Source organism: Elaeis guineensis, chromosome 7, assembly GCF_000442705.2.
Source record: "Elaeis guineensis isolate ETL-2024a chromosome 7, EG11, whole genome shotgun sequence".
Classification (NCBI taxonomy): Eukaryota; Viridiplantae; Streptophyta; class Magnoliopsida; order Arecales; family Arecaceae; genus Elaeis; species Elaeis guineensis.
In genome coordinates, this window is record NC_025999.2 from 18,155,597 (window position 1) to 18,174,015 (window position 18,419).

The window sequence follows — 18,419 nt, forward strand, 5'->3', positions numbered from 1 at the left end:
TCCATCTGATTAAGCGTGCCTTGGCATCCTTCTTTGCTAGGAGATGTCTAATGGCTGAGTGATCGGTGTAAACAATGGTGTGGGTCCCAACCAAATAAGATCTAAATTTTTCTAAAGCAAAGACAACGGTAAGGAACTCCTTCTCAGTTGTGGTGTAGTTAAGCTGCGCATCATTTAAGGTTTTACTTGCATAATATATCACTCTAGGCAGCTTATTTATCCGTTGACCTAAGATTGCGCCCACAACATGATCGGACGCATCACACATTAATTCAAATGGTTCAGACCAGACAGGAGGATGAATGATTGGAGCTGATACAAGTACTTTTTTTAGAAATTCAAAAGATTCCAAGCACTCATGAGTAAATTCAAATTTGGTATCCTTTGCCAAAAGATTAGTCAATGGACGTGCTACTTTGCTAAAGTTGGCAATAAACCTTTTATAGAATCCAGCATGACCTAAAAATGAACGTATTTCTTTCACAGATTTAGGTGGTGGAAGACTTGCAATTAGATCTATTTTGGCCTTGTCTATTTCAATCTCCTTTTTAGAAATGACATGGCCAAGAACTATTCCCTGTTTGACCATAAACTGATATTTTTTCCAGTTGAAAACTAAGTGCTTCTCCTTACATCATTCTAGAACTAATTGCAGGTGATTCAGACACTCGGAGAAGGTTAGGCCAAAAATAGAAAAGTCATCCATAAAAATTTTTAGAAATCGTTCTATCATATCTGAAAACATGCTGATCATGCATCTCTGAAAGGTTGCCGGTGCATTACATAGTCCAAAGGGCATTCGTCTATAGGCAAAAGTATCAAATGGACAGGTGAATGTAGTCTTTTCTTGATCTTCAGCGGCTATGGGGATCTGGTTGTAATCGGAGTATCCATCAAGAAAACAGTAAAACTTTTGTCCGGCTAGTCTTTCCAACATTTGATCAATAAATGGCAAAGAAAAGTGATCTTTTCTTGTCGCAGCATTCAACTTTCTATAGTCTATACAGACCCTCCATCTCGTTTGGGTCCTAGTTGGGATAAGTTCGTTTGCATCATTTTGGACCACTGTTACCCCAGATTTTTTGGGTACTACTTGAACTGGGCTTACCCAAGAGCTATTAGAAATAGGATAAATTATTTCACTATCTAGGAGTTTCAGAACCTCCTTTTTAACTACATCCTTCATAGCTGGATTAAGCATTCTTTGGGCTTCTCTTGTTGGTTTAGCCTCTTCCTCTAAGTATATTCTATGTTGAACTATAGAAGGGCTTATTCCTTTGATATCTGCTATGGTCCAACCTATTGCTTCTTGATTTGCTTTTAGAACTGACACTAACTCCTTCTCTTGCTTGGGATCTAGGTCTGATGCAATAATTACAGGTAAAATTTCTTTGGGTCCTAGATATGCATACTTGAGATGTTCTGGGAGGGGTTTCAGTTCTAAAATGGGTGCTTCCTCTATCGATGGTTTAGGTGATGATTTCACCATCTCAATGATTGGTTCAGTAGGAAGTGTCGATTCCTGATTAATCTGATTTTCTTTAAGTATTTCATTGACATCCTCAGACTCATGGATTAACCAGGGGTTAGACTCTAGGTCGACTTCATCATCACTAATGTCAATGGATTCATAAATACCATCTTGGACTACATTGACATCAGCATGAGAAGAGGATTCCTGTTCTAAGTTAAAAACATTAAGCTCAATGGTCATATTCCCAAAGGATAACTTCATTAGACCATTTCGACAATTGATTTCAGCATTGGCCATAGCTAAGAATGGTCTTTCTAAAATGACAGATATATGTCCTTTAGGATTCGCAACTGGCTCAGTCTCTAAAACAATAAAATCTACAGGAAAAATGAAATTTTCAACCTTTATCAGAACATCCTCGACCATTCCCTTAGGGATCCTGAGAGATCTATTGGCTAACTGTAATGTGATCCCAGTAGGTTGAAGTTTTTCTAATCCTAGTTGCTCATACACCGAATATGGAAGGATATTCACACTAGCTCCTAGATCTAGCAAGGCATTTTTTATATTGGTTTCTCCAATAACACAAGAAATTGTTGGAGCTCCAGGGTCCTTATATTTAATTGGCACATGGCTAGATAGGTATGAACTGACACTTGCAGCCAAAAATACTTTCTTTGATACATTAGTGGTCATTTTCCTAGTGTAAAGATCTTTTAAAAATTTGGCATAAGTTGGAACCTGATGGATTATATCTAAAAGAGGAATATTAACTTGGACTTATTTAAATACCTCTAAAATTTTGTCTAAATGTTCAGATTTATTGGATTTCAGTCTGTTTGAAAAAGGAGCTCTAGGACTTTTAAGTACTGGACTAGGTAAATTTTCAGTTTCTGGTGCTTGAGGTTGAAAGCTAGTAGTTTTAGAAGGTGACTCGGCAGATGAGTCCTCTATATCATCAAGTGCAACTACCTTATTGTCTATTTGTTTTCCCGATCTTAAGGTATGAATGGCATTTACACCATTAACTTAGTTTCCTTGTTGGGGTTGTGGACCATTTTGGTTCCTAGGATTTGGCTCAGGTTGGCTAGGTAACCTACCATGTTCTCGTTCACTAATGGTCAAAGCCAGCTGACTTACTTGCATTTCCAGACGGGCTATAGCTTGGGTGTTATTATTTATGAATTGACCCGTGATTTGCATAAAGCTGGTATGTGTCTTCAACATGGCTTCTAGGCTTTTCTCTAAAGAGGTAATTTTCTTGTCATTATCATGGAAGCCTGGCGGGTTGTTCATCACTGGGTTGGACCTTAGATTTTGCTGATTGAAATTTGGATTGCCTACATTAGGATTCTGGGACCATGAGAAATTCGGGTGATTCTTCCAACCTGGGTTATATGTGGGTGCATAAGGATTGTTCAATGGTCCTTGATAGGTGGCATTCACCTGTGCACACTCATTCGAGTAGGAACATTCTTCTAAGACATGGTCAGGTGCATTGCACCCTTTACACATGGGTGCAGATATTTGATTTACATTGGCTGGTCTCTGTAATTCTAAGGCTTCCAATCTACGTGTTAAGGTTGCAATCTTGGCCTCTGATGCTAGGGTTGATTGAATTTGATGCATTCCTCCTCTTGAAGGTGTAGCTTTATCAGGTTTCCTAGTTGTTTCCCACTGTAAATTTTTCTCGGCTAGGTCTTCTAAGAATTGCCAAGCTTCAGTAGTTTCTTTGTCCATAAATTGGCCTTGGCCCATGGACTCTAGCATGGTTCTTGAGTTTGAATCTAACCCCTCATAGATGATCTGGCATAGTCTCCAAGTTTCTATTCCATGGTGTGGGCATTGGGTCAAAAGATTCTTGAAACGATCAAAGTACTTCCAAAATGATTCATCAGCTAGTTGGTAAAATTGATTTATTTCATTCCTAATCCTAGCTGTTTTATGATGGGGGAAATACTTTTTCAAAAATGTTCTCACAAAGCCCTCCCAGGTAGTGACAGAATGGTTTGGCAGACTATAAAGCCACTTCTTAGCATTATCCTTAAGGGCAAAGTTGATTAATCTAAGTTTGACCTCATCCTCTGTTAATTGTAGTTTCATGGTTGCACATACCTCCTCAAATTCTCTAATAAATATATAAGCATCCTCTAATCCTGTGAATTTTGGAAGCATATTTATGATTTGAGGTTTGATTTCAAAATTGTTAGCTGTGGGTTGTGGCAACCTGATACAAGATGGTTGGATGGAGCCAACTGGATAACACAAATCCTTAAGGGTCATGGGTTGGATTGGTTCAGCCATTGGAACAACAGGAATTGACTCAATTCTAACTAGACGACCCGACACTCTTCTCCACACACGAAGTGTACGGTTCTCGATATTTATACAATTTTTTTTTATAAAATTTTTATGTATAAGAAAAAGAAAGAAAAGAGAAAAAATTCTAAAGAAAAGATCCTAAGGAGTCCTAAATCTAAAGAAAAGTAACCAAATTAATTTAAATTTTAATAATTTTTTTTTTTCAAACAAGTGAAACAATAAATTAAACTCAATCTATTCTATGGTTAACCTAAATCTAGACAGCTCCTAACTGTTCCAAGTTGACCCTTCAAGCCTTTCAAGTGGAGATTGATCAACTAGTTATCCAGGTAAGTATAAGAGGTGAGAGGTTCACTCATCGTTGCCTTTCTAGACACCAAACGAGTTGGCCAGGTCAGCAACTGAACCAATTTAACAAACCATCCTCAGGGACTTGCCTAGACACCAACTAATCAAACAACTCAAACTTGGTAGAACTCTTAGGGTTCCTTGTCCTATTGAGCTCGAATTCCTTAAGGTTGACGTCTAATTGATTTTAAGATTAAAGATCTAGGTAATGCAATATGATGGAGATGGTTTTTGGGCTAAGGAAGGGTAATGAAATCTCCATCTTATCTTGTTAATGGGTTGATGCCCTTAGATTAATTATGAAAACGCAAATAAATAAGATGACCAAGAATATAAAAGATTTTAATTTAGAATTTTTTTTTATTTTGATATTTTACTTCACGATTATGAAATATCTTTTTTTTTTTTTTTTTTTTTGTGATTAAGTAAATTCAAATGATTAGGTCTAAAAGGAAAAGTAATTAACTAAAAATAATAAAAGAGAAATTAGAAGCGTACCTGAGTTTTTCAGCAATCACCAACTAAATCTAGAAACCTAAAAGAAAAAGAAAGAGAGTTATAAAGTACGAAGAATAAATATTTGAAAATAATTTAAAATGCCAAATCCCCGACAACGGCGCCAAAAACTTGATGTGCAAATCTTAAAATTTGTAAATAAAACCGCAAGCGCACAGTGTGCAGAGTAGCACGACCAGCGAGTACGGGTCGATCCCACAGAGACTTGGTTTAAAAACGATTTTCAAATCTATGCTCAAGCGAGCTTTAACGAAAATCGAAAATCGAAAGTTGTTTGCTAAAGACAATAAGACTAAGGATCTAGGGTTTTTGAATCCACTAGATCTAGATTAGAAAATTCTACCTAAAATTTTTCTTATTGATCCTAACGACTACTCCTCTTGTCTTTCCCAAGCATAGATTATGAAGGGACTAAGGCCCAACGATAACCCATCAAGATTCTTTACAGAGGAGTAGTAACTAGGATCCCTTAGGGTTTTCTCCTCCTATGCACTGAATCAAGCATGAACTATGAAGGGACTCTGATCTAACTGTAGTTGATCAAAAATTCTTGACAAAAGAAGAAGAAAAAGAAATCCTAAGAAAAAGAAAGAACCCTATGTAAAACCTCTACTCATGATCTAGCTTCATCGCAAACCCTAGAAGGGATGCTTAGCTAGACATGATCTAAATCTACTTGCAAAATTTAAATGCAAAAAAATAAACTACCCTAATTTCATAAATTAAACTATCATAATTGCATAAATTTAAACTGCATAATTTAAACTAACCTAATTGCATAAAATTAAATTGCATAAATTAAACTATCCTAATTGTAAGAAAAAAAAATTGCATAATGTAAAGAGATAAAATTGCATAAAAATAAGATTTTATATAAAAAAAAAATTTATTACAAAAACTTCAAACCTCGAGGCTTGAGAAGAAAGCTAAAAATCCCACTATCTAGGGTTACAAGCTTGATCGGAAGGAAAGAATCATTAAAACAAGGACCTTTGGGGGCTTTTTATAGGTATTTGGGGGTTATAAGGTTTTCAAAACTTTAGATGTGGGATTAAGAGATTTTAGAGGGCTGTTAGGGGGGTTTAGGAGCTCAAATCTCGCTCAAAAAGCACTTAAATCCATCAAAAAACCCTAAAAATTATTTCAGCTGTCCGATCTTCATCTAAAGGACCCAATTCATCTAATAAATCAAGCCGGAAGCGATTCTGGACCGTCGGATCACGATCTGGGTGAAGCACTGCCGTTGGATCGCGCTGTAGAGATGAGATCAGGTCGGATGCGTCGCAGACCGTCCGATCAAGGCGCTGGAAGATTTCGTCCGTTGGATCGCGCTGCAGAAGGATCCCGTGTTGTCCCAGTATTTATTGATTCTTGCAATTGCCTTGATTATGGTTGGATCTTGACCGGCTACGATGGTGGCCGTCCGATGGCGCAAAAATATGGAGCATTGGATCTTGATCAGAGAAGATCGGACCATCGAATGATGTGAAGTTACCAGGTTGCCCTTCGGACCTTCTTCTCTCTCCTCATGAGCCCTGGATCGCACGCGTGGATCGGGCTCGTGATGCATTGTGGTGAGCCGAAACTCGCTGATTGGCTGATTTATGGTGCGCCGATGGGTCCATGGTCCAGGCACCTGTTGCTGTGGACCAGACGGCTAACCAGATCACCAAATCAGTTGATTTTTGATCAATTTTGATCTGATTTGACTCGGGTTTGACCCAATTGAGTCTTCTTTCTTCATTCTTCAATTTCTGGATCAATTTAACTCCGTTTTGCGTAAAATTTGCACCGTTGGAATCTTCTTTCCTTGTTCTTTCTATTGATGACCTCTTCTTCTACAAAATATAATAACAAGTATCAATTTTCTAATAAAGTTAGATAATTTAGATATTAATTGATACTTTTTATGTCAATTTGTGACATAAATCAATAGCATAAGAAATTTTTTGTGTGTCCTAAGTAATTCAAAATAGCAAAATATAGCTATAAGATATATCATATGTTTGTAATTTCAAGCAACTATATGTAATATATTCAATATTATTACTAAATATGTAATTAATCTTGACTATAATTTTATCACCTTTTGCTACCATGAAAATCATTGAAGGAGGAGAATCTACGATATTGGGAATGACATAATATCTTATCCTTAAAAGATTTTTTTGCACAAGCTCAAACACAACAAAGATGTATATATTTACAGCATCCATTACTAATTTTTTTAACTTTATGCAACCAAAAAAAAATAATTGTGATGTTCTACAATTGTCATAAGCTTCATTTTGATGCAACTTGATACTTATAGTTAATAATGATTAATAAAATCTTTCAGATATATATCTTTCGATCAAGATATCTGTAAAAATTAGAGTTTAGACTCTCACTTCGTTGTATACTTATATATCCAAAGAAAATTTATCCTTAGATATAAGCTTCAGCCCAATATTTTTTAGCTTTGTATAATGTCTTCATGTATTTATGATCCTTATTGATCTCATATTTCGCAACAACTTTATTCCATTTAGTTTCAAATTGACGTGGATTGCACCTGTTAAACATTAGACTTATAATATCAGATAAAATAGTAAGATTTTTTATATAAATAGGTAACTTTCTCAGCACATGCAAACTACATAAGTGATGAACTATATTTGAAAGTATGCTCTTCATTGATTTGTGTATTGCATGGTCACTATCTGTAATGACAGACATTGGATGTTGTTGATATATTTTTTTTAAAAATATTGATCGTGATCATTTATAACTTTCAATAATCTCATTAGAAACAACTCTACATCTAAAATTATGATTTTATGATGATGATTTATTCTAACAAAAAGAATGAAATATATAAAGTAACAATTAGTATGATAAGTATTGTCAAATATGAGTACATCTTCAGATATATTGTAATCAAGATGAGACTGAGTATCACACTAAAATAAATTAGTTAAATATCTTTAACAATCTATTTCATAACTATAAAAAAAATTCTTGAGCATCTTTACTGCATATCTTCATATAATTTACTGTCCTCAGCATCTCCTGAAATTTTTTTTTAATATTTTGATATTAAAAATTATAAAGATTCTTTACTATGAAAATCGATTACTCATATCCATCTTTTTTATTATATAAAATCTAAAATTTTATTTTTATGAATATCTATAATTGCTAAGCTAGAAATTTCTATATTTCTAGCATCATCTATGTTACAATGTGATCTAAGAAATGAAATTTCATCTATTTCAGTCAACTAATGATCATGTTCTTCAATAAAATCAAGAATAAACTATTTTTTTTATATTAGAATCCAATTAAATTGTCAGTTATGTAGGAAAATTACATTATATAAGAACTTATTCTTTTTTTCTCTTTCTATTCTACCCATATGCTTCTTATTTCATAACCATTCTCTTGAGCAAATTAAATGCCTTTGAATTATTATATTAGATTTCAAATCATATAATACTTTATATAAATTGATAACCTTACTTTTTTTATGAAAAGATCATTAAGATAATATCCTCAAATATGATATATTGTGAATCAACAGACTCAGACTAAGTTATATCTTTGTTAGCTTTATCAATGGGCATCTTGTTTTTCATCGCAAAGCTGTTCTTCATAAATTGATATTATTAATTCACCTATATTTAATAATAAAAAAAATTACAAAATATAGATTTTTTATTTAAATTTAATGATAAATCTTTTTCAATTAATAAATTATGCATAGCAAACATTTGAGGATATATTTTAGAAATAATTTATCAATAAAAAAATTAATTAAATTTTTTTTGTAAGTAAAAGTAACAACCTACTTCACTGTTATATTCTATCTAACAAAGTTATTTTAAATGCTTTGAAGAATGTAAGTGGTTTAATAAGCAACATCAATATTTAATTATCAAGCTTCTAATACTATTTCAAATTACTATTTTAAGTTATCATTTAACAAAACAAAATACACACCTAGAAGTGTGACTTAAAAAAATATATGAGTTCTTATATTTCTATAATAATTGTCTTCTTTATAATTTTATTAAATCTTTGATATTTTTGTTTATTATTTATTGATGTGTTTAGCTTTTATGCAATCATCGATACGGTATCAGTTACTAAGAATATAAATAAAAAATATTATATAATTTATGAAGTTGAAAACTTCAGTATCCTGAATATTCTAAAAGGAGTGTAATATGAGCTTAATTAAAAATGAGATAATAAATCGGTTATGTAACATGACTATGCATAGTTGATGTAGTATTTGATGTTAGCAAATAGAATATTATCTTAAAATACCTAAGTTATGCCCCGCATCTTCTTGTACTCGTAGGTAATTTATAATTAGAGCTTAGAAGGATATTGAAAGTCTCAGAATTCAAAGTTTAAAATCACTAAGAATTTCGATCCATTAGATAGTGAATATGTTTATTTTTTCTATTCTAAAATTTTATTTTAATTTATTCTAATAATTTTTCGTGATGATAGTTTTACGGTTTAAATTACATCTACAACTTTATTTTTGTTTTTAAATATGGGGACCGTTTAAGAATTTCATTAGCTCAAGTTTTTTGAATCAGCAATCTTCTATTAGATGCATTTATTAAGGAGTCATGTTATAGTGCTTCGAGACTGCGCATAGAAGAAACAAATAAGTGAGGAGCGGGTGGACAGGACAGTAGAGAGATTTTATCAAAATCTTGAATTCTTCGTCAGTAGAAGGCGTGGAAGAAATCCTAATGGAGAATTGTGGCAACACCCACCGACTTGAAAATGGAGAAGAGAGGAGCTTAGGAGGAAGAGGAGAAGGCTGAAGAGCTACTGTTAGCTTTAGGTTCGCTGCAATTAGTTGGGGATTGGAGGAAAAGGCAAGCTTCAATGGCAGTGCTGGCACAGATGGTAGTTCAGAAGACGTCCGGAGGCGGTGGGCGAGGGGAGGGGGTGACAAGGCTACTGGTGCACGGAGGCTGCCGGTGTGGGGAGGACATTGGCGTGGGGACGTAGTTGGTAAAGGATGGGTGGTGTGGACGCAGTGGGGAGGAGAGGGGGGAGCGAAGGGAAGGTTGGGAAGATAATTGGAGGCAGCGGGCAAAGGGACGGTGGTAGTGACGCTACAAGCACGGGAAGGACGCCGGCGTGGAGATGCAACAAGGGAGGGGGCAAGATATAACCGAGAGGAGAGGGGGGGCGATGAACGAAATGTTGGAAAAATGCTCAAAGGTGGCGGGTGAGGGGAGGGGTCGACAATGCTACCGACACAGGACCCAGCTGGTGAGAAGAGGGGGGTGTGGATACAATAGGGAGGAGAGGGGGCAACGAAGGGTACAAGAGATGTGGGATGGAAAGGCTTGTTCCAAAAAAAATAAAAAACATAAACTGACCGGTTGGTAATCTGTTGGGATTAAATTTTCTTAATTAATCCTCTTCAATCAACAGTCAAGATGTTCTCTCATTTTCTATAAAATATATTAAAGGAGCACCTTAGCAGGTCCCTATAATTTTTGAAAAAATAATAGAAATACTTTCTTAACTTTAGTCAAATTTCACTTGCACCCCCCCTGTACTATAAAAAGTATCAAAACCAGTCATTCTAGTTATCGATATGTTTCAATACAGTCCAGTCATCCATTTACTAACAGATGATGCTGTCTTTCCCTCTTCATAGATAGAAATGCCTCTCACTTGTGGGTGGGCCTGGAGGAGGAAGGGGATGAGGAGGAGGAGGGGACCATCGTGTAGGGGGATGGCTTATGGATAGCTTGGAAGAGGAAAGAGATCATGAGGAGGAAGGAGAGACGGTAGAGGAATGGATAGAAATGAAGGGAGCCACAATTGAGGAGGAGAAATGGATAAAGAGAAAGAGAAAAGAGAAAGGAGGAGAGAGAAAGAGAGACATTGATGACGAAGGAAAAGAGGATCAATTGGAAAGGAGAGAGGAGGATGAGGAGCATGAAGGAGAGGCGATGGAGGAATGGATGGAGATAGAGAAAGCTGATAGATGTGTAATAAGAAAGGAGGGAGAAAGAAAGACGTTGGTGATGAAGGAGGAAAGGATCAATGGGAGATGAGGGATGAGGAGGAAGGGGGCGGTAGAGGAATAGATGGAGGTGGAGGAAACTGTCATGGAGGAGGAGAAATGGGAAGGAAGAAGGAGAGGAGGAAGGAGGAGAGAGAAAGAGAGATGCCAATGATGGAAGGAGGAGATCAATTGGAGTGAAGGGAAGAGGTGGAGATAAAGATATTTTTATCATTTTATTAAAAATAATAATATTATATAATAGGTACATGGTATCTTTATGTTAATAGAGATAGATGATTGAATTACATTGGAACATATAGATAACTATAATAATCAATTTGATATTTTTTAAGGTATAAATGATGTAAATAAAATTGAGATAAAATTAAGAAATATATCTATATATATATATATATATATATATATATATATATATATATATATATATATATATATATATTTTAAAATCTCATCTTGGATTGCGCACGTGCGCTCGCTCGCGCCGATAACTTTAGAAACAACTATCAACGCTTCATCTCTAGCCGTCCATTCTGTCTCTCCCTCCCCACTCCCCCGCCCCACTCCCGGACAGCCTCACCTCATGCTGTTGAGAGCTTCGAGTTTATCATTCCTCAAATTTTTCGCTCCCCCACCTCCTTCCTTCCTTAACCCCCTCCCATTCTCTAAATTTAAAACCCTCAACCCCTCCGCCCTCCTCTGCTTCTCCTCCACAGACGGCACCGCCATGTCCGCCCGCCGAACCGTTGCCGAGGCCCTCATGGGCGGGGCCCGCGCCGCCGCAGCCCGGAAGAAGGCCAAGAATGAGAAAACCCCCGCCCCATCCCCGCCACCGGATCCCTCCCCTCCTCGCCCGAAGCCCACCAAAACCCTAGACACCCCACCGGACGAGAAGAAGAAGAACGCCGCCCTCGAGCTCCGGAAGAAGTGCTCCGATTTCAACCCTAGAGCCGCCGCTTACTGGAAGGACGGCGAGCCGGTCCCGTTCTCGTTCCTCGTCCACGCCTGGGAACTGATCGGAAAAGAGTCGGGCCGCATTGCCATGACAGAGATCCTCTGCAATGCCTTTCGGACGGTGATCGCCACCACACCCGGGGATCTTCTTGCCACCGTTTACCTCACTGCGAACAAGATCGCTCCGCCTCATGAGGGTCTTGAACTTGGAATTGGAGAAGCATCTCTCGTCAAGGCGCTCGCTGAGGCTTATGGTCGGAAGGAGGAGCACGTGAAGAAGCAAAACAGCGTTAGTAGATGGAATTTGGGTCACTTGTCTACCTTTTTCCGTTATTTTTTACTTTCTTTGTGGCCCTACATTGTAGTGTATGGTGGCAGGAATTGGGTGACTTGGGTCTTGTTGCAAAAGCCAGCCGTTCGACTCAAAAGTTGATGTTCCAGCCTAAACCTTTGACAATCGACAAGGTTTTCAATACATTCCTGGCCATTGCAAAGGTTTGTTCTTTTTTTCTCTTGATTAGAGTGACGAAGATTTGCTTAAGATTTCTATGTTTCGCGTTCTTGTGGAAAGTTTACGATCACATTAATTGGCTTTGAGTTCTCACCTTTTTTGCCTTTTCTTGTTCAGCAACTTCTGGAATCACATAACTTTGATAAATACCCGTTCACAATTCAGAACTCTAAAGGCGCGTCGTTCATTGTTTTCGAGTGTCCCATCATGGTGATGGCATTTGACCTTTTATGGTGCAAAGTAACAGTCAGCTTAGTGTCTTGTGACGCTTGTCACTTATAATCAAGGTTCATACCTTGCTTTTTCATTTTTTTGAGAAGAAAATATAGCATGGGAAGTATTTCTGTCTGACACGAAATGTTGCAAACTATTGAATTTGCTTATTAGTCAAATTGGCAAATATCTGTATACATTTTGTAGGGCAAGATAGATTTCCTTTGTCATCTTTTTGGAGACCAAGCCGTCAGATGCTTGAGTACACTTGGTTCTTATGCCAATTGTATAGGTAACACTAAATTTCTGTAACCTTGAAACAGTATACTGATCGTGCCTTCTTTCTGCCTTGTGCAATTAAAATAAGGTGGAGGCTTAATTTTTCATATCTTCATGGATGCTCAGTATTTCTTATAAGTTAGTGAAGCAATTTTGGAGCAGCCATCTATCCAATGATATTGGTCCACATAGTCATAGTAAAGGTTCCAACATGGTGACATATTGTCTGTAACTCTGTATATATGATTTCCACATAAACAATTGAACAAAAATGAACAGCTGCTGCATGGTGATTATTAAACTTGAATACATGATAATGCTGGAGAGCTTTGTTGTTTACTATTTGATATCTGTGTTATTTAGTTTAGTTTTTGTTTCTCTTTTTGTTTCAATAGGAATCTGGTACAAATAGTCATGACAAGAAAAAGAATCATATAAAGGGACTTCTGGTTGCAGCAACTGAATGTGAACCTCTGTATATAACTCGTCTTCTACAGGTAATAAATGTCAACTTTCTAGTATATTTATTTATTTAATTATTTACTTTTGCTATCTTCTGAATTCTCTGAACCACATCCTGCAGTCAAAAATGCGTATCGGTTTGGCAGAGAAAACTGTCCTTGTTGCTCTTGGACAAGCAGCTGCATATTCTGAAACATGTCCAAAGCCACCTTTGCAAACTCAATCTCCCTTTGAAGAGGTTGGTGTGAATATGCATAACTTATGAAAATTTTGCATCTGAAGAATGATATTCTGTGGCTAAACTATCTAATATGCTAGCTTTATTTTTAAGCTAATGTCAGTGCATTAGCAACCATATAAATCTTCTAGGATGTTTGTTCTCATGTTTTCATATTAAAATATTAATCTTCCTTGTTAGTTTCAATTTGTTGACGGCCAATCATTAGATTTTAGCAAATATCATATGAATGGTGGATTCTATGATCTTAGCTAAGTTTGTACTATATGTTAGGAGAAATGATCATTTTGTAAACTGTTTATTTCTAGTGTTGCCTTATTCAATCTATTGATTGTAAATGATTTAATTGAAGCTGTGAAACTGTTGCTGTTTTGCCATCTTTCATCTGTAGCAAGTTACTACTATATGTGGTCTGAAGTCTTAATTGCTTGCCAAATCTATCATGGAATTCACCGCTGTTTGAAGCAAGCACTTCAAGATTCAGTTGGTTTTTTAGCTTGACCCAGAGCATGCTAAACCTGAAATAGTGTTTCTGTGGTAAAGAGACCTAAATAGAGGAAACAAATATATGTGGTTTAGGAAAACTTGCATTCATTCTTTTGCATATAAACCTAATTGTAGGCAGCAAGTCTTATACCACTATTTGGACGAGGCAGTAGGAATTTATTTAAACTGAACAACCTTTATTCAATAGGGATCCTCCTGTCTTCTGTCCCGGACCCAATAGCACAAAGCTGAGTCCCTCTCATCACTGCATCCTCTTCATATCTTATTTGTAATCTATATAGGAATTTGGTCTTTTACTGACTAGCTAGAATCTTGATCATTTGCAGTCAATGCTTGCAATTAGTTATTCAGAGGAAATGCGTATTTGCATATCTGTAATAGCTTGGAAGCGCTATATGAGTTGTCAAAGATTATTGAACTTTAAAATAAGCTGATGGTGGAAGCAACATTTATAATTCAATATCATGTTGTATATGTAGCGATAACACTGATCTAAAGAGATCAAAAATCCTGAATCATTTGCAACTTAATATGTCTTCCACAAATTGCTGAAAAGACTAAGCTTTAGAGTGCTATTGCTTTTTGGAAAGGTTAAGGCTGTGGCTGCAAACAATCTGAACTGCTCATGTGCAGCTCAGGATTGGCTTGACAACAACTCATTTGTGCTTGGCTCAGCTTGGAAATGAGCGGAGCTTAAACATATTTTAAAGCTTGGCTCATAAGCAAGTGGAGTCTGGGCCCTTGGGGATTTACAGAATCAAATGAAATCTCACGTCAGCCTGGTAAGAAGCGCAGCTCAGAGCTTGTATGAGGTGAGCTTGACTGCTTCTATACTAGGGTCAGCTTGAGCTTGAGCTCAGACCGAAGAGCCTTGTTATGTGGCAAGCTAAGACTGATCAGCCTTCAGATTCTTAATCTGAGGACCAAACATGATCAAAAGAGTAATTCGTTGATTCTCAGCGGTATGCAGCTTGTTATGTTGAGCTTTATATCGTGTATGAATCAGAAGTATATTATTTTGGGTCCCAGTTTCGTTGGAGCAGAATGTTATGCATAGTATTCTGACAGTGACATTTTTTCTTGCATCACTAGTTTCCAAGAACATGTTTACATTCTACTGTTGCTAATTTTTATTTTGTTCAACTGGCTATGTTATAAGATTATGAGTGACTGTCTGTTTTCTGCAACTCAGAAAGTATTGAAACTTTTATGATGATTTGAAAGTGGTAATGGAGATCTATTACTGTATCACAGCTTCGTTATTCATTCTCCACATCTGTTTTGCAAGTAAATGTGTTTATGCAACAGCTACTTGAATGCTGTTGTTAAGGAAGCCACAAAAAATTGTAACTAAGGTGGCTGTTTTGACTTGAAGCTTATGAGTTGATCTGTACTACTATTGTGCTGGACGAGCTCTGGACTCCTGCTTCTGCACCTGAATCCATTGTCAGATTTTTTTCGAACCCATTCAACCATTTATTGTTTATGGTTAACATTCTGTCAGGAGTTTAAGACCGGCTTTAGTTTATATGAAGTTAAACACCTATGTGTTTGCCACTTTTAAATCCATGCATATAATTTTTCTAACATGCTGATATCAAATTAAATGAGAAAACAAGAAACAGTGCATAGTTTTTCTCTAATGTACTGCCACTAAATTAACTTTTAAAAAGGCAATCAAATAAGGGGCTTCCGATCATGTATCAATTTCTTCAATTATTCCATACCCACATGTAGTCCTGATCTCCTGATTTCTTTTAAGAACTTCGATTAAACATGCACACACATGCGAAGAAAAAAGAAACCAGGCATGGTGTGAATGCATTTTGTATTCATCTATATTATCTTTTTTTCCTGACTCATCTTGTTTATCTTGTTATGCATCCAAGGCTGCAAAAATCATCAAACAAGTATATTCTGTACTTCCTAGCTATGATAAAATTGTCCCTTCTCTTCTTCAAGTTGGGGTGTGGAAACTTCCAGAGGCATGCAATTTTACTTTAGGTGTCCCTATTGGACCTATGTTAGCAAAACCAACAAAGGCTGTATCAGAGATCATCGACAAATTCCAGGGAATGGAGTTCACCTGTGAATACAAATATGATGGTGAACGTGCACAGGTATTCCTGAGTCCTGACTACCTAATTTTATCACTATCATCTCCATTTATGTTTTATGTATTTTTGGTCTTAATCTGTAACGTGAAATGTAGATACATTACATGGAGGATGGATCAGTTGAGGTATATAGTCGTAACGCAGAACGGAATACTGGGAAGTACCCTGATGTTGTCAGTTTTATCTCAAGGTATACTTGCCTTGTAGCTTTCTTCAATTATTACCTGCACATCATTTTAAATGTGTGCTTGCTCTTGAAGAAGTGAAATATGTTCACATATCTGTCAATTTCTACTGAACTCATATTGTTAATTAAGATAAATTGATATTTTCTTATATGAATTATCATGCATCTACACTCTCTCAGTTCATAATTTCGTTTTATTGGCAATACTTCTGTAGTTCTGTTACATATCTAGGAATATGACTTTACTATTTGATGGATATTGGAATTTTATGCCCATGTATACAATGGGCTAAGAGTGTGACTGGTTGAAGAAACTGCTGCTGTTATTAGGCTTAATAAGACATCTTGAACTCCAGCCCACCAACATATTGTGAGATGGCTTGTTGTTTGCATGAAACTATGGATGCAGGGTTTCAGCAACCTGCCATTATCATGTTACTGACTTCTTTTTGTGCGAACAAGAACTTGCATAAAGGGTACTGACCAAAATTTTCTATTGGAACTCATATATGCATGGGTACTTTTAACCTTTCAACTGGTTCACAAAGAGTCAAGGAAAGCATGGTTAGCATCACATTTATCATATTCCAGATAGGATGACTTTGTAAAGTATCCTTTGCTTTAGTTGAATTATACCTTTTGCTGACTTGCAATTCCAGGATAGCGATAAAAAATGGCGGCCCAGTGCACAAGGTTCCCACCATCGCAGGGAGGGGTAGATGTACGTAGCCCTACCCCCGCATCTGGAGAGGCTGCTTCCGTATTTCGAAGTTGTGACTTCTAGGTCACAACGGAGCAACCTTCTTGTTGCGCCAAGGCTCACCCTCTAATTCCATGATAGGGATGAATCTACATTTCTCCAATATATTATGTCTATATATGGTATTAGCATGGGGGAGATTATATTGAGATGCCACATTATTGATCTTAATAACATGCTATCATGGTTATTATTGGAGCGCTGTTTCTCATTGTATGATAAGTTCATTGTCAGCTAATATGAAATGTGAAACTACATGACTTTTTTTGAATCCATTGAATATATTTCTGCAAGCCTAGTCAATAAGAATATCTTGGCTTTAATTTTTTCAGAGCATCTTGATAAATATTTGAGGTATTCAATGAGAGGCATAGGCATGTTGAGGTCAATTGCTGTTTTATCAGCTAGAATTGAATGCTCAGAAGTAAGATTTGCTGTCTTGGTATCGGACCCTGTACTGGTACCATCTTATTATATCGTCGGGATGCGATTTAGTATGGTATTAGATGGCATACCGAGTATTGATACAATATAAGACATTGTACTAGTACGAGACTAGTACCGTACAATATGGGGTGTACCAGGCGGTTCGGCCCGGTACAGCATTCCATGCTCAGAAGTATATATATGCAGTATTACAAATCAGGTTGCTGATATGCAATTTTTTGGTTGCTGAGTTTAATTAATTTTGATAATTGTATTGCTTGTGCAAGCTGCATGAAGCTGCTCATCTTGCTGATTGTTACTCTGTATCTTATCTTTTGTGGATTGACATAGTTCAGGGAAAAGGTTATTCCTGCTGTTTACAAACCAACCAATTCCTCCAGTGCTGTCCTGTATGTTATCATTTGATCTGGAATATCTATTTTATAGTGATAAATAATTTTAACTTCTGATTTGCAGATTCAAAAAGGATACTGCAAAATCATTTGTGCTGGATTGTGAAATTGTTGCTTATGACCATGAGAAGCAGAAAATCTTACCTTTCCAGGTATGATAGTCAAAACTGTTTCATCATTTTTTAACTTTCTTACCTATTCTTATGGAAGCTTGCTCCAGAACATGTCTTGGGGCAAACAAAGTTTTTTTTTTTTTTTTTGCTTATATTTCCTGATTATCTTAGCAAGAAAGTTGATGAGAAACTCTATACTGAATGGTCTTTCATTAACTTTATTCCCTTTCAAGTGTATTTTTCTATCATATTAAATTTCATAATATTTTGGTTTGAAACATTATAACCATGAGATTTTTTTTTTTTAATAAGCTACTTTCTTTCTAGTAGATATATTTCATATTTTATCTGTTAATATACTTTAGGTGATGTACACACACACACACCAAGATAAATAGCTAGCATTTCTTTGAGGATTAAGTGCAACAGTGTGCATGTTACTTATGTAAGAAACAATTTGCCTAAAGAAACATAATATATTAATTGATCATTCAAAAAGAAAAGCTCAATAATTCAAGTAAGTCAATGCA

General features: G+C 36.2%; 1 protein-coding gene and 1 non-coding gene across 7 annotated transcripts in view; both read left to right on the forward strand.

Moving 5' to 3' along the window:
* The first annotated feature begins 3,302 nt into the window (after window positions 1-3,302).
* LOC140859546 (small nucleolar RNA R71) lies at window positions 3,303-3,409 on the forward strand. The gene has a single exon (XR_012143083.1). It is a non-coding gene; the product is annotated as a small nucleolar RNA R71 (small nucleolar RNA).
* A 7,842-nt stretch (window positions 3,410-11,251) lies between these two features.
* The window catches only part of LOC105060442 (DNA ligase 1), a 56,913-nt gene continuing 49,745 nt past the window's right edge, over window positions 11,252-18,419 (forward strand). For all 6 annotated transcript variants that reach the window (XR_012142608.1, XM_010944142.3, XM_010944143.3 and 3 more), the window contains exons 1-7: window positions 11,252-11,952; window positions 12,042-12,158; window positions 13,062-13,163; window positions 13,250-13,366; window positions 15,763-15,993; window positions 16,086-16,180; window positions 17,841-17,928. Coding sequence is in view for 5 of the 6 variants with exons in the window: in XM_010944142.3 (XP_010942444.1) it covers window positions 11,293-11,952; window positions 12,042-12,158; window positions 13,062-13,163; window positions 13,250-13,366; window positions 15,763-15,993; window positions 16,086-16,180; window positions 17,841-17,928 (1,410 nt within the window). In the remaining variant the exon portion in view is untranslated. The remainder of the gene's footprint in view (window positions 11,953-12,041; window positions 12,159-13,061; window positions 13,164-13,249; window positions 13,367-15,762; window positions 15,994-16,085; window positions 16,181-17,840; window positions 17,929-18,419) is intronic.